The sequence below is a fragment of the Danio rerio genome, chromosome 5, assembly GCF_049306965.1.
Source record: "Danio rerio strain Tuebingen ecotype United States chromosome 5, GRCz12tu, whole genome shotgun sequence".
Taxonomy (NCBI): Eukaryota; Metazoa; Chordata; class Actinopteri; order Cypriniformes; family Danionidae; genus Danio; species Danio rerio.
In genome coordinates, this window is record NC_133180.1 from 52,010,210 (window position 1) to 52,034,400 (window position 24,191).

At 36.1% G+C, this 24,191-nt stretch overlaps 3 protein-coding genes and 1 long non-coding RNA gene across 9 annotated transcripts in view; 3 read left to right on the forward strand and 1 right to left on the reverse strand.

The window, feature by feature from the left end:
- The window catches only part of rasa1a (RAS p21 protein activator (GTPase activating protein) 1a), a 106,361-nt gene extending 91,797 nt beyond the window's left edge, over nt 1-14,564 (forward strand). For 2 of the 3 annotated variants that reach the window (XM_009301766.5, XM_021476621.3), the window contains exons 22-26: nt 1,489-1,577; nt 1,659-1,736; nt 1,824-1,958; nt 5,460-5,539; nt 13,147-14,564. In XM_009301766.5, coding sequence (XP_009300041.2) covers nt 1,489-1,577; nt 1,659-1,736; nt 1,824-1,958; nt 5,460-5,539; nt 13,147-13,195 — 431 coding nt within the window. In that variant the 3' untranslated portion in view covers nt 13,196-14,564. Of the gene's footprint in view, nt 1-1,488; nt 1,578-1,658; nt 1,737-1,823; nt 1,959-5,459; nt 6,427-13,146 lie in introns of those variants that run through there. The other variant, XM_073951398.1, reaches the window with a different exon arrangement.
- ccnh (cyclin H) lies at nt 9,609-21,109 on the reverse strand. 4 transcript variants are annotated; one of them, XM_073950320.1, is made up of 10 exons: nt 21,064-21,109; nt 20,602-20,734; nt 19,245-19,367; nt 19,026-19,099; nt 18,736-18,946; nt 18,416-18,579; nt 16,278-16,348; nt 14,625-14,727; nt 9,885-9,948; nt 9,609-9,806 (listed from the first exon to the last, which is right to left on the reverse strand). In XM_073950320.1, the coding sequence occupies exons 2-10, from the start codon at nt 20,716-20,718 to the stop codon at nt 9,774-9,776; spliced, it is 960 nt and encodes a 319-aa protein (XP_073806421.1). In that variant the 5' UTR covers nt 20,719-20,734; nt 21,064-21,109; the 3' UTR covers nt 9,609-9,773.
- A 324-nt stretch (nt 21,110-21,433) lies between these two features.
- LOC100150296 (uncharacterized) lies at nt 21,434-23,039 on the forward strand. The gene has a single exon (NM_001386791.1). The coding sequence runs from the start codon at nt 21,461-21,463 to the stop codon at nt 22,766-22,768; it is 1,308 nt and encodes a 435-aa protein (NP_001373720.1). The 5' UTR covers nt 21,434-21,460; the 3' UTR covers nt 22,769-23,039.
- A 237-nt stretch (nt 23,040-23,276) lies between these two features.
- Nucleotides 23,277-24,191, forward strand: part of LOC137495629 (uncharacterized) — a 47,432-nt gene continuing 46,517 nt past the window's right edge. Inside the window, exon 1 of the long non-coding RNA XR_011015579.1 lies at nt 23,277-23,342. This is a non-coding gene — a long non-coding RNA (uncharacterized lncRNA). The remainder of the gene's footprint in view (nt 23,343-24,191) is intronic.

The following is a 24,191-nucleotide window of genomic DNA, read 5'->3' on the forward strand; positions in this document are numbered from 1 at the left end:
ATATTAGTCTATATAAATAGACTATATAAAATTAGAACTATTTTATGTTATGTTTATATTTAGAACTACGAATATATTCAAACAACTCAAAAAACTTGAAAAAAAAAAGTCTAATTTTCTATTGCAAATATTAATGTAGCCCATACTCTTTTTTTATTTTTTATTATTATAATTATTATTCTTTTTTATGTTTTTACGATGTGGATGTCATAATTGTAAGATTTTAGTAATATTTTGATTGTTAAATATTCAGCATATAAAAAAATAAAATAAAAAAAACGCTGATAAAAATTTCTGTTCGTCAAGCTAACCTCCATGAACTGTCTATATATTATTTATATAAATAAGCTGAGTCTGAGAGTTTTATTTATTTGATAGTTTACTTCACATTTCTTGTTTGTTAAGGCTCATACAAATAAAAAGTGAACATTAATTTTTATTTTGTTTTTAGAGACTGGAGGTATTATACAGTTTGCATATTCAGTTTGCAGACATTTGTTGGTACAGACATCCATTGTGTGCGTTCTTGGCAGTTTTTTTCTCTGTGTTTTTAATATTCTCCATATCGATATCAGAATTATATCGCATCGACCAAAATTAAATATTGTGATATAAATTTTTGCCATATCGTCCAGCCCTATGACATGGTGCGTTATCCTGCTGCAAGTAGCCATCAAAAGATGGATACACTGTGGTCATAAAGGGATGGACATGGTTAGCAACAATACTCAGCTAGGCTGTGGCGTTGACACAATGCTTAATTACGACCAGCACAATGCCCAATTAGTATTACAAAGTGTGCCAAGAAAATATCCCGCACACCATTACACCACCAGCAGCCTGAATAGTTGATATGAGGCAGTTGTTGATGTTAAATTCTGACCCTACCATCCAAATGTCGCAGCAGAAATCAAACCTGTGTGAATTGTAGCCACAGTTTCCTGTTCTTAGCTGACAGGAGTGGCACCCTGGTCTTCTGCTGCTGTTGCCCATCTGCCTCAAGGTTGGATAAGTTGTTCATTCAGAGATGCTCTTCTGCTTAGCTTGGTTGTAACGAGTGGTTATTTGAGTTACTGTTGCCTTTCTAACAGCTGGAAGGAGTATAGCCATTCTCCTCTGACATCAACAAGGCATTTGCAACCACCTAAATCACCTTCCTTCCCCATTCTGATGCTCGGTTTGAACTGCAGCAGATCATCTTGACGATGTCTACATGTCTAAATGCATTGAAATGCTGCCATGTGATTGGCTGATTAGAAATTTTGGTAACAAGCAGTTGGACCTGTGTACCTAATAAAGTGGCTGGTTAAGTGTATGTGCATGACATCATGCAATTTTAGACCCCCAAAACAATTAAAATGAAAAGCTCGAACACAAAGTTTTGTGTATTTTGTTGAACATTGTGTTGTGTAAATCCCCTCTAAAGATATACTGGTATCGGTCCAAACATAATATTAACGATGATGCAATCGTGTTTTGTCTTTTCAGATCCTCCATCCTCCACTGCAGGCCGGACGCTCACGCTGGTAGCAAAGTCTGTGCAAAACTTGGCCAACCTGGTGGAGTTTGGTGCCAAGGTGTTTAGATTTTCACGCTGAGTTCTAAAATGATCTGTGCTGAGAGAATGCTAATGTTGTGCTGATGTGTTTGTGTTGCAGGAGCCCTACATGGAGGGAGTCAATCCTTTCATCAAGAACAACAAACAAAGGATGATCATGTTTCTGGATGAGTTGGGGGTAAAGTTTCCTCTATTCATTTTTAAAGCAGCATGGCTCAGTTTATGAGTACTGTCTGAACCCATTTTCTCTGTTCTGCTCATCCAGAATGTTCCTGATCTCCCCGAATCCACCGAGCACTTTAGGACTGATCTGTCCCGTGACCTTGCTGCCCTGCACGAGATCTGTGCTACTCATTCGGACGAACTCCGCACCCTCAGCAACGAGAGAGGAGCACAGCAGGTATGGGTCTCTTTTGCAGGGCATGCTGGGAGGAAATATAGTGCATCCAGAAGTTTCTATTCATAGCGCTTCCCTTTTTAACATTTTTTTTATGTTACAGCCTTATTCCAAAATGGATAACACTGATTTATTTTTTCCAAATGCTACACAATACCCCATAATGACAATGTGAAAAAAAGAGTTTTTGAAATAGTTGCAAATATCATTAAAAATAAATACCTGAAAAATCACATGTACATAAGTATTCACAGCCTTTGCTGTGAAGCTCTAAATTGAGCTCAGGTACATTCTGTCTCCACTGATCATTCTTGAGATGTTTCAGCAACTTTATTGGAGTTCACCTGTGGTAAATTCAGTTGACTGGACATGATTTGAAAAGGCATACGCCTGTCTATATAAGGTCCCAGGGTTGACAATGCATGCCATAGCACAAACCAAGCATGAAGACAAAGGAATTGTCTGTAGACGTCTGAGACAGGATTGTCTTGAGGCACAGGGCTGGGGAAGGTTACAAAAAAATTCCTGCTGCTCTAAAAGTTCCAATGAGCACAGTGGCCTCCATCATCTGTGAGTGGAAGATGTTTGTAACCACCAGGACACTTCCTATAGCTGGCCGGAGAAGGGGGAGAAGGGCCCTAGTCAGGGTGGTGATCAATAACCTGATGGTCACTGTGTCTGAGCTTAAGCGTTCTTCTGTGGAGAGAGGAGAACCTTACAGAAGGACAACCATCTGTGCAGCAATCCACCAATCAGGCCTGTATGATAGAATGGCCAGACGGAAGCCACTCCCCGCCTGGAATTTACCTCTTAGGAGTGAATGTCAGGCGTTACGTTTGGAGAAAACCAGACACCGCTCATCACCAGACTAATACCATCCCTTCAGTGAAGCATGGTGGTGGCACCATCATGCTGTGGGGATGTTTTTCAGCAGCAGGACCTGGAAGACTAGTCAGGATAGAGGGAAAGATGAATGCAGCAATGTACAGAGACATCCTCAATGAAAACCTGCTACAGAGTGCTCTTGACCTCAAACTGGGAGGACGATTCTATCTTCCAGCAGGACAGTGAACCAAAGCACACTGCCACAATATCAATGGAGTGGCTTCACAACAGCTTTGTTAATGTCCTTGAGTAGCCCAGCCAGAGCCCAGACCTAAATCCTATTGAACATCTCTGGAGAAATCTGAAAATGTCACCATCCAACCTGATAGAGCTTGAGAGGTACTGGAATGGGCAAAAATTCCTAAAGACGGGTGTGCCAAGCTTGTGGCATCATATTCAAAAAGACTTATGGCTGTAATTGCTGCCAAAGGTGCATCAACAAAGTATTAAGCAAAGGCTGTGAATACTTATCTACATGTGATGTTTTAGCTTTTTTCATTTACTTTTTTCACATTGTCATTATGGGGTATTGTGTATAGAATTTTGAGGAAATAAATGAATTTAATCCATTTTGGAATAAGGCTGTAACATTAAAAAAATGTGGAAAAAGTGAAGTGCTATGAATATTTGCCGGATGATATATCTTCATGTAAAGACTGCTTTGGTTAAATTTTTTTTAGGGTTCACACTTGTCTGTCAGTGAATAAAGGTTATTGCACATGTCTTTTTGTAATCATCATCCAAAAAAGTTGTCATGCACAAAAACCTTGCGCACCAAGTCTGATGGATATCATTACGTAGAAAAAAATCACAAATCCAAAATAAAGCCTTTGAGCAGCGAGACTGATTTTGTCTTCTCTTTTCTTAAAAAGACATGAAGAAAAAACTGTTCCTCAAATATTCCATCCTGGAATCACGTAGAGAGGAAGATGGTAGACATTTAACCAGATCAAAAGTTTCTAAGGCAGTCTCTGTAAGCGTAAACACAACATAAGGTTGTATTTGTTTTTAATAGAGAATATTTCAAATGAGAATATCAAACTGTGTGCAAGGACATTTAAGGAATCGTGAAACATTTTTTGCACAGCTTAAAATGACAGCACTACAAAAAAATAAATAAAAATCAGTGAGTTGCAAGTGCTTTTCTTCTGTCAGAGTATTTGAAAAAGGCAGATTGCTCAGTGCTCTGCATAAGACACACACTCAGCACCTCGCCACGCTGTTCTAAAAAAAAGTGGCACTCTCATTGGAAACAATTGAAAAAATATGCTTGCCTTCGAGAAACGCTTCAGTGGACAAGTATGAACGCTGCCATCTCAAACTTTTTGTGCACTGAACATGTGGACCACTGATAAGATGCATCTAAATCCACTTCCAACTGCACTCTGGTGCAGTTTTAGCAGAAATATGAACTCATTACAGATTAAAGATCTAAGAGGGCCATAAACAGGATATGATTCGAAAGGTAACGTTTCATAAAAGTGTTCCCAAACCTTTTGACTCAAAGGGCCACAATTGTCAAGAATTTTCTAGTCACTAGGACAATCCATAGGTTGAACAAACTGTACAAATATTAATATCTAAGTGTAATATTTGACTTCGTTCATACTAATTGCGAATTGTGAATGTTTTGGTTATTTTTGTAAGAATTTTACTTTATGTAGCCTGTTTTAAATGAACCCTCATGTTGTTCCAGTCCCCTGAGACCTTTCTTCATCTCCAGAACACAAATTAAGATATTTTAGATGAAATAAAAGTGCTCCCTTGTCCTCTAAAGACAGCAAGGTTCCTGATTTGCCCAGAAAGGGAATCAAAAACATTGTCAGTAATTCAACTGTAAACATAAAACATACAAGCATCATATTGATCTGATTCTAACATAGGTACACTGTTTTTGGAGCTTTGTATAATTACAGTTAAACACCTGAAGTCATGGTGAACTTTTGACAGTGTGTTGTTTCCTTTTCTGGACTTTGAATGTCATAAGACCATTTCTGTCTTTTCATTTCATCTAAAATATCTTAATTTGGGTTCTGAAGATGGACTAAGATCTCGGCAATGAAATAACATGTCAAGAATCTCAACAAATTTGTCAAAATATTTTCATTTTGAGTTTCCCTTGAAACTCTGCTGAAAATCACTGGCCTAGCCTGTAGTCCTATTTAGTTGTGCAATTTTTAGGTCAAGCTAACTTAGAACAAGTGTCTCTTGAAGAGTTTATCAGAGGTGCTGTCAACCACTAAGTGTCAAACTTGCATACTACATCTTTAATTCCACAATTAGTGTGAACTCAGAATAAACATGTCATTAACTTCCTGTGTTTGTTCGGCATGCCCTTAACATGTATCACAGTGCGTTTTCATCTAGACTGAGATATTTTTTAAAAACATCTGTGGAGAAACTGGTGTATGTGTGGACATGGCCTAATTCTCCAGCTACCTGTTTTTGTTTATCATTGCCTTTCAATAGCTCAAAGATGTCACCAGTTACATGCAAAACCTTGTGGCCACAAGACCACCTTAAGGAAATGACACACTTAAATTGTGGGTTTCACTGTCATTTTTAACCCAGCAGGACAAGCTGCAGTATATAATCCTGTCGCTTTACTTCTGTTCCCAGCACGCGCTGAAGAAGCTGCTGGCCATCACCGAGCTCCTCCAGCAGAAACAGGTGCAATATGCCATGTCCAACAGCAGCAGGTAGTTCCACCTCCGTCTTTCTGTTTGTCAGTTTGTCTCCGTCTTCATGGAGTAGTCAATGGGACCCCCAGCATGTTCCACCCTCATCCTCCCCCATGTCAGATCCCATCCTCCCAATATTTCCCATTCGTCTCATTGCCTGTACCACAAGTACTATGCAAACTACAGCTACAAAACAAAAACGGCTGGACACCAATGACTTTATAATCACGCGGTCGAGTTTGGCGACTCTCAGTATCATGGGTACATATCAAGCTAACAGACACCTTTAAGTCTGCAGAATGACGGTTTAAACACAGCTTGCCAAAGTGTATCTCTTCATCTGCTTGGTCCGAATCTGAACTGACACAAAGCTGCGACCGTTCTTTCTCTATAACTGGATTATGAGCTAAATGCTTTTTATACTGTAATTTGTTACTGATTTACATGGTTATGAATATGCAAAATGTGCCGAGACTAGTGTCCCTTTAACCCACTGTTCTGTTTAGTTCCAATTGTGCTGTAGACTGGATTTACTTTTGTTTGTTTTTCTTTTCATCATCCTCAGAGAGTATGATTTTTATATCCGTACAATAAATTCTCTTGCTGGAATCATGAGTATATAATTTGAGGTAACCTGATTTGTTTTCCATATTGTACAATATGTTTAATTGGTTCCTCCCTGAGACTATTTCAAAGCCAAGATAAGTTCTCAGTAGAAATGTTGACGGTAAAATTTAAACAGAAAAAAGTTTACAGCAGTAAAATTGACTATAGTAAAGATTGTACCAAGAATGCATGCACTTATTAAAAATGTTTTATAAAGTTCTGACTGGCTTATGTCTCAGATCAGCTCATCAAAGCAGCTTTTAATAAAGAACAAGACGGCTGTTGTGCTCCTCTGAAAATATTCTAGTGTTTGTCTACATTTTTAGTTCTTGGTTTTGAATAAAGGACCATTATTATGGTTATAGACTGCATCTGTGGTGTTAATTAAGCATAATTTGAATCCAGAACATCCCTTAATCTTTACTGAGACTGTCCCTGTAAAATGCTGTACTGTATGCATATGGTGAAGTTACAGTACAGACCGTTCACATTCAGTGGATACATCCATTTCAGTATTATTATATATATTTAAAGTCTTTTTTTAAGGCTGCATTTATTTGATTAAAATAACAGTAAAATAATGATGTCAGAACTCAATTTTCAGTAATATTAACATTAAATTGTAATATTAGTCTTCATTGATCATTCTAATTTAAGGGCCGTTGTCATGTAGAAACATATTTTTGTATATATTCTGGAAATGGAGAAATCATTTTCAGCTCAAAATACTTTTTTGATGTAAAGCTGAACTTATCAGGACATTTTTAAAGGTTAAGTTCATCCAAAAAAGAAAACTGTGTCGCTACAACCCTGTGAGAACTTCTATGTCTTCAGAACACAAATCAAGGTATTTTAGATGGAATCTTTCCTGAGATATTCAAAGTCCAGAACAGGAACGAAACTCTTCATTTGATCTCAATGGTTCAACTCAACTGTGACCATGTGAAGGATTTTGTAACCATGTGTTTCGTAAATCAGACTTTCTTTGCCTTTTTCTTCTTTTGTACGTCAGCTGTGCTTACCAATTGTGAATTCAGACTACATGATTTTCAAAGTAGTCGTGTCACAGATGTTTTCACACTGCATGACTATCTGGGCTAGCGTTCTGTCGCTGCTGTTTACACTGCAAGATGGATTGATTGACAGGAGGTTTTACACTGAATGACTTTAAAATTGGAAGAATCGCAGACAACTTTGTCTCAGTCTACTAACAACTCTTACAACCAAACACATGCGAAAAGTAATATGAAAACAACGCAAGATCACACAGTATGTCTTTTGTTGTTAACTACATGAGAAACAGAGCTTTAGTGAAGTCAGGGTTCAAAACATTTTTACTACTAAAATTCCAAGACTTTATACATGGTAATAAGAAAAACAATGACAATCAAATTTATTACAGCACATCATAAAACACGCAACAATCTATTTTGTTTACATTTGTTTTTATATCTAGAACTCCTGAAGTGCGAGTAAATAGTAAGTACATTTTAATCTTTGAGTAAACTGTGCCTGTAAGGCCTGTGACTGTGTGAACGTTTCATATTTTAAAACATCCGGTCAAGATTTTTTTTGTAACTTTAAAGATTAAATAATATAAAATGAAGACTGCAATGTTGATGATTCTGTACCTGAATAGTGAATACCTGAAAATTTTAATTCACTTTTATCTTTACTAGATTTCATTTATCTATGCTTGTAATTTATTCGTTATATATTATTCGAGATTCACTGCTCTACAAAATTCAATGATTTGACTGATTTCAGGCATTTGTCTGCGATTTCTCAAAACCGGTAAGTGAATCAAAATCGAGGATAAAAACATGCAGTCTGAACTTAGCATAAGGGCACTAAGATGTATTACCATTCATGCAAGCATCATATTTTTACAGAGTAAAAGCGCACCCTAACCTGACACGGAGAACATAGGCAAACACAATTTATTTTTTTTATTTTTTTGTACCTTCACCTGATTACAGTTGTCACTGAATTCACACATTTTTTTTATTATTCCTTTTCTGAACATCTCAGGAACATTGTTGTCTATGGCAGGTTAGAGAGCTCTCAGATTTCATCTCAAAGGGTTAGTTCACCCAAAAATAAATATGGTTATTTATTACTCATGTCGTTTCAACCCCATGAGATCATTGTTCATCTTCAGAACACAATTTAAGATATTTAAGGTGAAATGTGAGAGCTCCATAATCCTCCTTAAGCCCTGCTCACACTGAGGCAAATTTGGGAAATCCTAAAAGATTCCTGGACTAAAATCTGTGGTCTTTGATCAATGGTTTGACATGTTCACAGAAAGCTGCTTAATGCCTGTGCGATCAGAAGATGAAGTTCTGGCAGTGTCAGAAAATTTCGAACACTTTCCTGCTGTGTGACAACAGCTGCGATAAGCATTAATCCAAGAACCAATAGGAGTGCAGAATCTAATGACATAATCCATGTGACAGCTCAAATGATCGTTAGGAAATGTCAAAACTGTTGTTTTTTTCTTCCTGGTTATATTGTTGAGACGACGTGTGCAAAATTGCCACTACTGATTGTTTATGTTTGCTGTGAGGAATCATTTCAGAATGAAGGATAGTGGAAAAAGTGCTTAATGTTAAACTCGGGAGTTTTCTTCCGTGTTTGGTGATCTTCACTGCCGTTCAGTCTGACACGGTACAATCGTTTAGGATTATAAAAAAAAATTAAAAATCACAGTGAGCCAGCCTTCAGACAGCAAGGTTCCCAACCTATTAGGTCCAGGAAATATAACTCTCAAAAATTTGTCAAAACAAACTATATGCCTTCAGTGGCCCGATCAGAATACTATAAACCTCTTATGTGCATATATATATATATATATATATATATATATATATTAAAAAGTTCCCTAATGCCAGTATAGCGCATGCATTCACATGTTATGCACCTGGCGTATAACAAAACCGTGTTTTGTTTCAATCAGGAAGTTGCGCAAAACAGGCACGTGGTCTGTTTTGAGGATGATTTTAAGGTATTTATCTGGACTGTTGCCGTCTATGGAGGATGAGGAAGCTCTCTAAATTCACTTAAAATATCTTTAGTTGTGTTCTGAAGATGTACAAAATTATTACAAAGATGTGAACTAACCCTCTAATTTGGGTTTTGAAAATGTACATAGGTCTGAGGGATTAAAACAATGAGTAATTAAATAACAGAATTTTCAATCCTTTAAAGATTTTTTGCAACAATATAATTTTTAGTTTTTTTTTTACTGAAAATCTAATAACTCTAAAAAGTAAAAAAATTAAAGCAGTGTTGTCAAACTCAGTTTAGTTCCAACAGGCTTACAATACTTGTACATTTCAAACAAACCTGAAGAACTCAATTAGTTTGATCAGGTGTGTTTACTTGGGGTTGAAACTAAACTTAGCAGAGCTGCTGCCTTCCAGGAACTGAGTTTGACACCTGTGCTTTAATGTCAAAAAACATTCCAGGAATAATGTGATTAAAAAAAAGAAAGATTTATTTTCACATTACTAAAAGATTTACACATCATTTTACTGAAATATTTACAATTTAATAATGAGAAGCTCATCCTCTCCTGTTACCAGATGGAATCACTCGACCTGTTCTTGAAAATCTCTGCTGCCAGTTTAAAGTCATTTACTTATCACAATGCATCCAAATCATCATCAGTCCACTCCTGCAAAACAGAAAACCCATGAGATTCGAGCGGCAGCCAGAAGATGGGCATCTGAAGAACAAATAATCAAAAACATACTTCATCTGCAACCATCTGCCTTTTCACAACGTGATCGTCATCTTCATATCCATGTTTTCTTTTCCTGAATGACACGGAAATGGAAAGCGTCAGAACCATCAGCTCCTCTCATCTGAAGACTGCATTCAATTAGAAGGCCATCACTCTCACACACATCTGAGCATGCATGCTAGCATTAACCATGTAGATATAGATCACATCTAGTTTTTGTCCATGTCAATTTGTTGATTAACTGTAGCATCAACACAATAGCAGTTGTTTAACCCTCTAATGCAGTGGTTTTCATCAAGTGCCACCTCAGAAAAAAAATTGTCTCTCCAAGTACCACCATAATGAGCAGTATTGAAATACAATAGCGTAGTAAGCCCAGTAAAGCAGCTACAGCTCTGCACAATTCTAAAACGTGGTAGATTAATTTCTATTATTCAGAATATATTTATTCTTACAATGGCGGACATTGTCCGCCATTGTAAACATTATAAATAGTCTAAACTTTAATACTGTACTGTGCTTGTATGTAAAAAGAAAAAAAACATTTAAATTAAAATGTGCTTTTAAAAGTTAAAATTGGTAGGCTAATGTTCTTAAAAAGTAAACAGAAAAGTGCTGTACTTACATGTAAAGTATTAACATACAGTAGCCAATTCATCAACTTATGAAAATGTTGCCTGGACCTCAGAAATATAGACTATGTCATAAAATAAATAATATTATATGTCATTCATATATAAATCATTTTTGATAGATTTTTAAATACTTTATTTATAAATATGTAGCATGTACATATGACACATTTGATATCTACACATACCACAGTTTGAGAACCACTGCTCCAATGCATTCTGGACACGCAATGTATTGGCTATTTGTTGGTCAAAAATACTTTAAATTTATCTAATTGATCTAATCTAAAAAACAAAACAAAAATATATACCCTTTCCCCCATTTCTAACACTTTTACATGGCACGGACGTGATGGTGGGGAAAAAGGTGGAAGAAAAAAACGATAGGAAAATATATATTTTTAAGTTGTTTTGCATTCCCTTGCAAAACTGTTGCTCGACAAACACTTCCTATTTACTTTATACGTGTCAACCCATCAATTTTTGCTGTGATTCTCCTGTATTTTATCATACTATCCCACTATAAGTATTTCCCCATACTTAAATCTTGGAAGCACATTGTAATTAATATAAAAATGTCTGCATTCACTTTCTTTTCAATAAAGTTGTGCGTTGATCATCACCCTTCATATGCAACCTCTGACTGTGAATGCATGTATAAGCTTTGCCTGACGAATGCGCTCCGTATGATAAACTGATCCCAAATCAGCATCTGTACATGCCTTTTAAAGAAGCTAAAGTGCAGGACATTTTGGGATTCAGGTGTGTGTTTAAACACAAATACACTTAATAATATGTAAACATGTCTTTCTTCTGTGTTTTATTTAAAAACAACTAAGTCTCTCTTAAATGAGCACAATCGGTTACTAAAGTAATGGACTACTTTCATTATAGATACAGAGCGCATCCGTCAGTCAGCACTTATACATGCATTAACTGATTCAGGGGTTGCGTATGAAGGGCGATGATCGATGCACAGCTTCAATGAAAAGAAATTGAATGCAAACATTTTCATAATAATTTTAATCTGCTTTCAAGATTAAAAATATGGGAAAATACTCGGAGATAGTGGGATAGAATGGTGAAATACAAGGAAATATCGGTTAAAACAGGAGTAGACATGTATGAAGGGAACAGGAAGTGTTTGTGGAACAACAGTTTTGTTAGGGAACGCTAAACAACTTTGCGTTGCCTTGCAAAATATCTTTGTGAGGGAATGTAAAATATCTCTGTGAAGGAAAAAAACTTAAAAATATATTTTCCCATTCCCATTTTTTTTTTCCATCCATTTTTCCCCCACTATCACGTCCCTTCTGAGTCTTCTTACTTTTATAACTGAATTGTATTGACAAATGTGTAGGCCTATTGATGAATAATTGAATGCATTTTCCCGCTTCACCTGAATGCTTTTTGCAATTTGCAAGTACAAATATTTAATATCTGGACTTTTTTGAAGTTTTTTTTGTAATTTAATATGTTCCAAATTCAAATAAAAATAAAGGGGTATCTTATCTTAAAACAAAAATTGACTATTTATTCTTTCACAAGGGTTTCCAAAACTTTGAGTGCCTTTTTTTTTTCTGATTGACATAAAGACGTTTTGAAGAATGTTGGAAACCTGTACCCATTGACTTCCACATTAGGAAAAACAAATTCTTTGAAAAGTCAATGTTTACTGTTACCAACATTCTTCAATAAATAAATAAATAAATAAAATTAGACAGACAGACAGACAGACAGATATTTTGTGTTCAACTGAAGAAAAATCCAACCCGGTTTGTAACAAGTTAATGTTTTTTTTTTTTTTTTTTTGTGAACTACCCCTTTAAATTTACTTTCAATCATTCCAGTAATGTTTGTACTTCCAATTCTCTCAATATATATTCTTAGAAATGTAATAAACTAAAGCAGCGTTTACATTTATGGAAACACATATTTTCCAACTTTTTTCTTGCTGTGGTTCTTGGTAAATTTAAAAAACATTTTTGTATTTGTTAACCCTTTAACTACCTGCTCTACCAAATGGTTGACAATATTTTAAATAATGACTGAAAGTCATTAAAAGAATAATGTAACAAACATAATCCTGTTACTACTACACTTAATTTTAGTGTATAGAAAGAAAACATGTTAACTGAGAATCTGAAATCTTTTAAGGCAAAATTAAAAAAAATTAAGATAATTTAGTGTTAAAAAATGATTTTTTGATTGTTTTTAAATAAATTAGTTTTACAATTCATAATTTCAGATTGTTCATAGTAGTAGATAGTTGGTAGAGGTTGATATTTTAGAAATTATGGGATGTGTTGGAAAAAACTGCATAGAGTGTGTTATCTAGCAACATTAGGAGTTAAGAAATGCAATCCAAACAAGTTTTTCCTGTTAAATGGTTATTAATAATAATAATAAATGTAAATCTAGTAAAATCCTTCCCCACGTTATGCAAAAATAAGAGACATTCTGAATGCATTATGAGGGTTATATAAAAGCATAAGAAAACATGATGAACAAACTGATTCATAGCTACGATAGCGTGGCCTCCCGAAAGCACTTGATTTCTTGGTCAACTAGAAAAATTGCTCAAGACAAGCTTGATTTCTAAAAAGGTATCCACGCTTAATTTTGTCTTTATTTTGCAGAACTGAATGTACCTTTATGGCTGTTGCCACCACTATCCAGATCCTCTGAAAGACACGATTGGTAGCAAAGACAGCAAGACTCGTTCTCCCCAGATGCAAATGAAGACAGCGGTAACTAGCTCTGACTAGTTAAACGACACACACTGCCAATCTCAAAAACCCACAGAATCACAACAAGATGAACCACACAATAAATGGTGCGAGATATTATTTGCGGTGAAGAACATCTCTTGAATCTTCCAAACTTCCCAAGGGAATACCAAAATCTGAAAACCCTGTTGACTCAAAGCTTCTTGGACCTGACTTTGATTGAACTGACCTATGAGCAGTGACCACTAGACTGGCATCTGTAGCATGCAAGAACTCTGGCGCCGCATTGCTGTTGACCATCAGGGAAGCGAGATGCACTTACGGTGCAAGCCTTAAGAAACCGTCTACACTCAATACTACCGCACAACCTCTTCCTGTTTTGCCCCGCGGTTTCAGGTGCAGGTAGGCTTCGATCCCACAGATAGCAACTGATTCCTATCTTACCTTCTGAGCCGCTTCGCTTGACAAGATGCTGCATCCTGGCTTTTATCTCTGAACCAGTGTTTGTGTGTGATACATAAGCAGATCAGTGAGTCCGATTCAATTTTAGGAAATAGATTACACGCGGTTGGTGCATGCGTCCACTTTTAATAACTTAACCCTCGTTCTTCCACTGAATCGAGAATGGCGACAAACTCAAAACCCTGAATTTATAGCTTTATAGAGTAGATTCTGAGCTTCCTGGTTCATTTTCCATCACAAAAAAACCCAGCATCAAAACGTGCTGACTATCAAATGATATTGGTTTATTATTATCAGCTTGTTTGTTTCTTGATGTGAACTATTATGATTACCTGAGTTATGCAAAACTTTAAATCTTCTCTACAATTTATTAGGCGCATTCCATAATGTGTTCTTGTTTGATTGTTTTGAGAGGTAGTCCTATTGTCCTCCTTACAAAGAAAGTACTATGGTGCTACCATTTGTACACTGGTGATTTTCGATATGCGACGGTATTGAATGATAACCATGGTACATGTCCAAAAAAAAAAAACTGTTATAACTATTGTGCCATGTTGTAAAAGTATGGGAAACCCTGTTATGTTAATGTGTATCAACAACCGCTGACTGGAAAAGCTCACTTTGTTCTCATTTCCTGTTTCCATCTACAGCTGATGTAGGATTCTCTACGGTGCATTTAGCTGCATTTTATTACCCAGCAAAACCGGCAAAAAAGCATGACGCAGATTTACCCCTTTTTTTCTACTTCAGGTAGCTCATGTATTTTTATTTTTCTATTTTATACTCAAAAACCACGACTTTTGCATCTTAGATACAAAACACCAAGTGACTAACCTGGCTGAATAAAACTCTTAGTATGAGAACGTTTGTTTGTGTGTTTGTTTTTTGCTGGTCTCACCAAATTTAATTCTTCCACAAATACTCACAGGTTTGTAGCAAACTCAGCATAAATCCTTTCCAGTTTCTGTTTGCAGATACTGACTTCCTCAGCTTTGGGAAGCTCGTACGCTTTAACAAGACTTGTCATTCCTACAGTGAAAAACATATTAAGAATTATCCATGTGATACAACAGTGTCACTTATATCAGTGTTTCAACCATGTTCCCGGAGGACCACCAACTCTGCACATTCTTCATATGTCTCCTTAACCAAACAAACCTGATTCAGATCATCAGCTCAAATAGCAGAGGCTGAAAAACCTGTAATGATGGTAACAATAGAGACATCCAAAACATGCAGTGTTAGTGGTTTCCAGGAACGTGGTTGAGAAACACTGACTTATATTATAAATGCAACAATAGTAAATTAACTTACTTGATGACAATAATTGTCCTAGCAGGTGCAAATTACCACCATTTTGGCAACAAGTAGTTTTATGGAAGGATATCCAGGACAATTTTCAAATGCAATTATAAATAGGATTGTTTTATGCAAGTAGCTCTGTTTTATTATACTAAATATTTTTTATGGTTCAGTCATAATTCTGGTTTGTGCAGTGTAATAAAAAACACACAACATATTAAACCATCATTAATATTTCTCTACTAAAAAAAAAAAATCATACTTAAGTAAAGATGCCATTACTTGCTTACAAATGTAGTGCGAGTTAAAGTATCTGTTGAAAATATTACTCAAAGTATGAGTTAAAAGTAGACATATCAAAAGTACTCGAGTAGTGAGTATTACCCTGTAAACGGCTGATGCATTTACATGCAATTTGTGTAAACTTGGCATTCTGTAGTGCATTTAGTTATTGCCCAGCAGCCACATAACGCTACAAGAAATCAGGTTAGATTTAGGTTGTGATGTTAGGTGACAAAAATTCAATGATTAACCAGTGTCTAAGCACATCATTATTTTAAATCAGCCTTAACAAATGTCAAATGATGTTGTTATTTGGTTGATTTAGGTTGTACACAGACATCGGCCTGATGTTAAGTTAAACGCAATGTCCTCACGCCACGACGTTGAGGTACAATGTCAGTCTAACACCATGTTAATGCCTTGTGCTTGCTGTGTGTTTTAAGGCCATTTTGGTCATCATACAGTAAGCATGTCATCTTCCTATTAGTGACATGCATCTAAACAGTCTCTGGGTCATTGCGTGTAAAGATTTTGGACATCTTCTTGGACACTTAATACTTCCAAACAGTTTGCTGCAATTATAAATAGCACATGTCTTGAGGTAGTTCATTAAGATGCAATTTACCCCTCTGTCCAATCAAATCGCACATGGAATCACAGGACTGATTTTTCTAATCCCCATAGACAAGAAACAATAAAGTAGTGACTGCAGATTGAAGGAAAGTAGAGGAATAAAGTACCGATACTGAATAAAACTATACTATAGGGAACGTAAAACAAAACAATTTAAAACTACTTAGTAAATTACAATTCCTGAGAAAGACTACTCAATTACAGTTATTTTGAGTATTTGTAATTTGTTACTTTACACCACTGCTTATTATACATATTACCCTGAACCTTATTATCATGTTTAACCACTGAAAATCTGAGGGGGTGAAGGTTTTGTAGCCATGTTTAGTGTTATTAACCTTAAGAAAGAGAAAGTTACTTACGTCTCATTGACTCATACATCTTTGAGAGGGTCTCTTTATCCTCCTTAAGCCCCATACATTCATTTAAATATCTGTAAATGTCAAAGAAAACGATGCTATATTAAGAAAATGTTCAATGTAGCTTTTTTTTTTTTTTTTTTACACAATACAAATTCCAGTATTCATTACATTATATAATTACAGTAATTAGTCAAACACTTCTGTGTTTTTTAATAAAACTGTTCATTTACATTAAAAACAGTACAACCCTAATTCAACCCTATGTCATTTTTGACTGACAAGAAAAGGGATGATGGTGGTTTTTCACCTTTTAATAATTATCATACTTGTATGAACTAAAACACACCTTGTAAAAACATGGTCATACAGTTGAAAGCAAAATGATTAGCCCTCCCCTGAAATTTTATTTTCAAATATTTTTATAATAATATAAAAATAGTGCTGTAGCGATGCGGTGGCACAGTAGGCAGTGCTGTTGCCTCACAGCAAGAAGGTCACTGGTTCGAGCCTCGGCTGGGTCATCTGGCGTTCCTGTATGTAGTTTGCATGTTCTCTCTGCGTTTGCATGGGTTTCCTGCAGGTGCTGCAGTTTCCCCCACAAGTTCAAAGATATGCGATACAATTAGAGTGTTTGGGTGTTTCCCAGTAATGGGTTGCAACTGGAAGGGCATCCACTGCGTAAAACATGCTGGATAAGTTGGCCGTTTATTCCGCTGTGGCGACCCCAGATTAATTAAGAGACTAAGCTGAAAAGAAATTCAATGAATAAAGTGCTGTTTAATGGAGGGAATATTTTCAACACATTTTTAAACACTGATTGCGTCCTTGCTGTGATGACAGTACATGATATTTTACAAGATATAAATATGGAGCTTAAAGTGTGATTTAAAGACTTAATTTGAATAGTTAGGGTAATTATGAACAGTGTATAAACAGGAATCAGAGAGTGAAATTTAATTCCTTTTAGAACCTTTTTTAAGACACTTTCCATATATCTTAAGTCCTTATCACCACTTTAGGTTTCAACCAGGAACATTGGCAACATTTTAACTTAAAGTATATTTACTCAATTCTGATTTTAAGAAAGATTATTTATACAGTATAATGAATATAAATGCTAATCCAGCGGGTGGCCCCTATAGACAAAAACTATTAAAAAACACAATCGTACAGTTTTGAATGGGGAAAAAAGTGTAACGTCAATATAATGAATAAAGCCCCACTTTCTAGTACAGGAGTCAATCAGATCGCTATTAGACTGATCAATCTGATGATGAAGACTGATGATTGCATGATGGCTTGGACCAGAAGAGAGTTTCTGTAGATTTTCTGTAGTTGTTGTTGTTTAATTGTTCAATTTTATTGGTGATTCTTAATACGAAATTTAATCGTAAGCATGACAAGCAATTTTGGAGAATTTTCAAAAAAAATGCCTGAGCATACTGCCCGAGAGGCTTTTTAAAGTGACTTGCCTTAAAGCAACTTTACAATAGAACAGCAGGAATAACGGCGTTGCCTTAGTTACTACAGTAAACAAATCAATGTGATGTTAAATCTAGCAGGATTTTATCGATTTCATAAACCACACAGCACCCCAGAGTTGGCAGATTAAAGGCAAAATTATCATACAACTACATTGTATAATCTAAATTTTAAGACAATGTAAAATAGCTTTTAAAATGTTTTAATACTTTTTTAGGACCTTAAATTTCTCTTAAATGGTTTATCAATTTTTAATACTTTATAAGACGCTGCAGACACCTTGATGAAAGTCATCGTACAACACAGGTTTGTTCTTTAGCCAATCAAAACTAAGGGGTCTAATAATGTTGACCTTAAAAATTAAAACTACTTTTATTCTACTTTAACTAAAATAAATAAAACTCTCTAAAAATGGTATATAATAAAAATACTGTGAAAATGGCTTTGCTCTGGTGAAAATCACTTTGGAAATAGTTTGGGGGGGGAAACCTTCAACTGCATCTAGATTAGAATTTTTTTTTCACTTATCTAATGTGAAAAACATAAGTGTCAAGTTTACCATCAGAGAATACAAGGTGGAGCGTCTCTTTTGCAGCAATATTCACAATATTTTTATAATCTGCAAATACGAAAAAAATAAATAAATAAAAACGTACACATCCATCTTGAGGCCAGCACGTGCAGCGCTATTGAGGACAGCAGTGAGAGCAATCTGAGATGGAGAGAAGAGCAGTCCGGCATCTGTCATTGTTGCTCGGTTGAGAAAGTCTTCAGCACTTTTTCTAAGCATCTCTGGGTTCTCTAACAATGGGTACCTGGTCTGAAAAATGCAGACGCCATGCACTCAGTTAACCGACTATTGGTAATGTGGCAAATGTAATGCACACCAGCTACAGTATATTCGCCATAATAACATTATCTCAGCCAATGCTGTGCATTAGAGATAGGACTGTTTGCAACTAGGCATTAGGCTCACCTTCAGATCAATCAGAAAACCCTCCAAAGGTCGATACGGATTGTGAACGACCAGATGAAAATTCAGCTGCTGGATAAGGAGCAGTTCATACTCCAGAATCTGATCTACAGCTCTCTCCTGTCCCGCTGGGCTCTCCTGAAGATTCCCCACAAACTGAGTGCTGGACACATTAAACTCATCCACTTTACAGGACAGATATGCACATGTCAACCTGCAAAAACAGACATGGAAGTCAGAATCTGAAATACTTTATAATCTTCTAACTTATTCCAATCAATCACTATGCTTACATTATTGTCCGAGGATGATACTCCATTAATGAGTTGTTCAAATAGAATCTTCGAAAATACATGCAAGCTGTGCCCTGAACAAATAAACAAATAAAATAAGACACAAAAGGCCAGAAGAGCATAATAAATAAATCATTGTTTATTTATTAAATATATAAATCATATTTATTATATATGATATATTAAATATGCTTAACTGGCAACACTGATATTACTTACCACAACAGATTTAGGCATCACAGGCTTAAACACAGCACAAAAGTCTAGCAATCTCTTCTCATAGTGTTTGAAAAGCACTTTCTCTTCCTGCTCATTGAGAAGTGTGGATTCATTTATTCCAGGCTAAAAAAGATAACGTGTTGATTTGGTTATTTAATCTTAGATAATTTTAATAAAGCATTAAATTCAAAAGTTTTAAAATGTTTTATTATTTTATAGACTTAAAAAAGATAGTTTACTACTACTATAAAAAAAAATCTGCCATTGTTTACTCGCCTATTTGTTCAAACTCTGAAATTTTTGTGTTTAATAGATGAAAGAAACTGAAACAAAGTATGCTGGAAAGTGGCAGCAGCCAATGACTTCTGTAGTTTTTGGTTTCTACAGTGGTTGCCGATGACAGCTCATTTGCAACTAGGCATGGGCTGGTGTAAGTTTCTGATGGTATGATGACCTTGAATAAAAATATCAAAATTTCACTGTATCATGGTTTTGTGATTACTGCTTAAAAGTAAATTCTTTTCAAATGTCTGGGTCACCATCGAACAGAACACTATATTTTATTTTAGGAAACATTTAAAATATTATAGAGCAGTAAACATTTCAGGCTAAATAAATAAAATAATTCATTGACTTCTGCTGTCTTAGTTTCAAAAACACAAATTTCTTTAAACACATTTATAAAACAACCCTTACATATAGCATATATAGGACAGTATAACAGAAAATTCTAGCAGTTTTAAAACCTTGACTTTTCTAAACCATTGTAAACCTCGAAACTGGTTATCGTCTCATGCCAATTTCCAACATTCTTTAGAATATTTTGTTTTTATGTTCTACAGAAAAAAGAAATTGAACTTTTTGGGTGACCGATCCCTTTAAAAGAGCTTATAAGTCATAAAGTTCAGTCCTATATTTTTATTAATTAAACTAACATCACCTATTACAAATGTAGCTATTTTCACTGTTGATGCTACTTTTACTGACATTTACTTGTAATGTAAACTATTTTACTTTTTTCAACATTTTGCAATTTACTTAGGTTGAAATATATGTTTAATCAAAAAAATGTATGTACAAAAAAAGCAAAACTCAACAGTGTAGGGTCCTTTTTGTTAAGTAAACTTTTTTTGCAACTTGTATTATTGTCATAATATGGTACAATGAGATAAAAGCCTTAGCAATTATCACAACAAGAAAATAATACAATCATTATGCATAATCAAAGATTACTCAGGGTATTTGTAGTAAATCTGTGATTACACAAATAATATGAAATACAAATAATATAATACTTTTTTTATAATAACACATGGTTATAACTAGAGAAATATAGATCTGCATTCGTGTGAATTACCTTTCCACTGGACAGAGCTTTTGAGCAGAACTTCTGATTAGCTTCAAGTCTTAATTTATCCAAAGTTTCCTCTTTATCATATGTCCAGAATTTCTTCTGTGAGCTGTTGTGATACATGTTTAACCCACGTCCGCTGACAGAACAAGGAAAATATGATTAACGTCAGATGTGCGTTTAACATAATGCAGCTGCGTAGCCCAATTATTAGTTGTAACGCTAATCAAGCTACGTTAATTATTAGCATTTCAATTAATGAACAGTATTACCGAGGCAAATGCATTCGCATCTTATTAAAAGCGTAAGTTACTCTGTTTCAAAGTTTGACTAACGTTAAAACAATAACCTCACCCCTAATGCACACGATGATGTTTCTTAAATCAAGTCTAGTCGTACAAACATCAACTATTATACAAGACGAAAAGCTGCGTATCGCACTCAAAAGTTTCACGATTATAAACGTACGTTATCTAAACACGCAAGAAAGCGTCGCATGCGATACACGCCACTTGCGCCTTTGGATGATGTCGATTGTGTTCATCTCTAACGAGTCTGATTCACTTTTTCTAATCGGTTCTTTCGGACAGTTTGTTTTAATGAACCGTTTTAAATGAACACTAAGCAATAAACTTATCACATGTGCTAAAACCAAGCATGAAAGACATTTATAAACACATATTTTTGTTTTTAACAAATTGTTGTTGATGAAACTACAGCACAGTCGCGTTATTTATATATTTGTTTATTATTTTTGAGATGTTACTGCTCGAATCGAATCATTCTGTAAGAACCGGTTCAATAAAGAGATCCACTTTGGACTTCGAAATCGAATCCCCATCACTTCTTCTCACCGCACATAAACATGGCCACGAGGAAATATATCCGTAGATCATTGCAGGAAAGAAAACATATACTCGAGAAATATGATCGACTTCCTCAAATGCCCCTAAACGCTGCTGCGCGTTTGCTAAACGTCTCAGCTCCTCTGCTTAGCATCTGGCTCCGGAAAAGAAACATGAAAAACGCCAAGTCGGACCTTTCTGGAGCTGTCTATCTATCCTGCAAGACACATCAATTGGAAGCAGCACTGTGGAGGTGGATAGATGCTTCGTTTGCCGACGGTATTACAGTAAACGAGCCAATGATTCGTGGAAAAGCGATTCGAGTGGCTGAAGAAATGGGTCTCTCTAATTTTCGGGCGAACTCCGCCTGGTTGAAACGCTTTAAATCACGGGAGCCAGTGATACGAGAGATGTTCCAGGTAGATCAGAAAGAGGGGAATGCCGCTGGAGATCCAAAATCTGCAGATAAAGTGACAGAGTCTCAAAAAAACCTTGGAGCCAGAAAGACTCATCGACTCGAAGCGGCACTCTGGCGGTGGATAGATCATACTCAGCAGAGCGGCGTTGACTTGAATGAATCGACTATTCGTTCAAAAGCTGCTCAGTTGGCCAAGATTGTGGGTTATGGTAACTTCAGGGCAAATGCAGAGTGGTTTACTCGATTTCTAAACAGAGAGGGACACATTCGATCAATGTTCAAGATTGGCAAAAATAATCAGGATAAAAAGAGTATGGGAAAACTGGAGCCAAGGACGAATTTCACAAATGCAAACATGCAACAGCTTGAAGATGCGCTTTGGAGATGGATCGACCATTGCCGTGAGAACAACGTTACAGTAAATGACTCAGTGATTTGTTCTGAAGCATCTCGGTTGGCTCGGATGATGGGTTTCATTAACTTCCAGTCAAATGAGGACTGGCTGAAGTGCTTTAAAGCTAGGGGAAGAGTCGTACAACGTGTGACCAACCCCAACCCATGTCCAGAAAATCCACCAAATGACCAAACTAAGGAAGAAAGTGCATCCTATCGCATGCAAACTGATGAGTCAAGTACAACCGACCAATCGTACAGTGAAAGTGATGTTTTATCAGATCTGGACATTCCCAAACTCGAACCCACAGTCGTCACAGCTGAGCTCAATGGAAATGCACACAGCGTCACTGTACCCTCACTGTGGCAGATGAAGGAGGCCATGAAAACACTGGCAACCGGTTTACTCTACAGGGGATTCTGTGACTTTAAACTGCTTCATCGCTTTGAAAAAGAGGTTGACAATGTTTTGAGGAGATCTGTGACCCTAGGAAAAAACAACAGCTTGCAAGCCTAAAGCCATATGTACTGAAGTGTACAATGTACTTTCATATGTAGTCTTTGTTTTAGCATCATCATAACCTCTTTCTCTGAGGAGACCACACGGGGGCGCCAAGTGTTTGTTATATTTAAACACGTCCCTCTTATGTTGCAAACAGTCCAATCATTTATTCTATTTTGCATCCAGCTTCACAGTAGAATATTAAGGTCCTCAATTTGTTAACATTTGAATCTCCTTCAATGATTTTATTTTTACACAAAAAAAATAAAAGCTGTTCTTAAAAAAATAAGACGTTTATGACTGTTTTTTACTACACACTTGCACACGCACGCAATATTTTATAACAAATATTAGCTTTTTTAAACAAGAAGCCAAGGCATATGAAGCAAGGCAGCATAAATTACCAAGCTCCTATTTGAGTAGGGCTGTGTAACCTAATTTGCATAAACATGAGTAATTTATGAATAATAAATGCCCTTGTATTCAGCGTGATCCATTAATTTGCATATCACCATGGCACTACAGTTATTTTTCCTGTGTGCTGTGCTACCATGAAGCGATAAGAGCCTGCAGAAAACAGAATCAAAAGGTGAGTATTTACTGCCTATTTCTACACTCTCTAATCTGCTGCTGCTGGTTAGGTACGATGTATATGTCTTAAGCTAAATAACTGTCATTTTGTCCAATGCTTTTGAGGCTTGTTTTCAGTGTGTGGCTACAGTCTGGTACTAGTGTTCTGTCATTGTGTGAACTGCATAAACATGATGTTTCGTTGCATTATTGATGAGATCCAAGCTCTGCCTTATAGGCAGCTGGGAAGTTGAAAAAACTGATGGATCATGAGTGCATTGTCTGTAGCCTACTAAAGATGGTGCCACAACAAATAGCAGCTTCTCAAAACCTCGGTCAGTGTTTTATCATTATCAGCTGGTCTAAAATCTCATTTCCCATGTATGGACTGTAAGATTCCCACTCTTCTGAATCCATCAGAGGTCATTTGCATGATCTGTTTGTCATGCAGCAGCTGATTTCTGGTGTCAGCACTGCTGGAAAAGCAGGCTTTAGGTTGCCCAAGGAATTTTACAGTTTGACATTTTGTCTGCATTGGTATTTGCTGCAGGTGGAGATGAGCAAGGCGTCAGTGCTTTTATCCATGAACTGTGAACACATTGTGGCAGATGACTTTCGTTATTATCTGATGTCTTCTTATTTCAGTCTGTTTAGAATGGGTTACAGAAATTCAATGCACCTCAGTTGATCTTCTGTCAATATTTCCTATGCTATTTCGACAGATAGCAATGATTTTGTAAATTGATGGTGTGGAGAGATAGAAGTGTTGACTGTCCGTGATGAACGGCTGACATTGACGCCTGAATATGCACGACAGAAACGCTGAAGCTTCTAGTTGAGTTCTGAGTAAATCAATGGGGCTTTAATA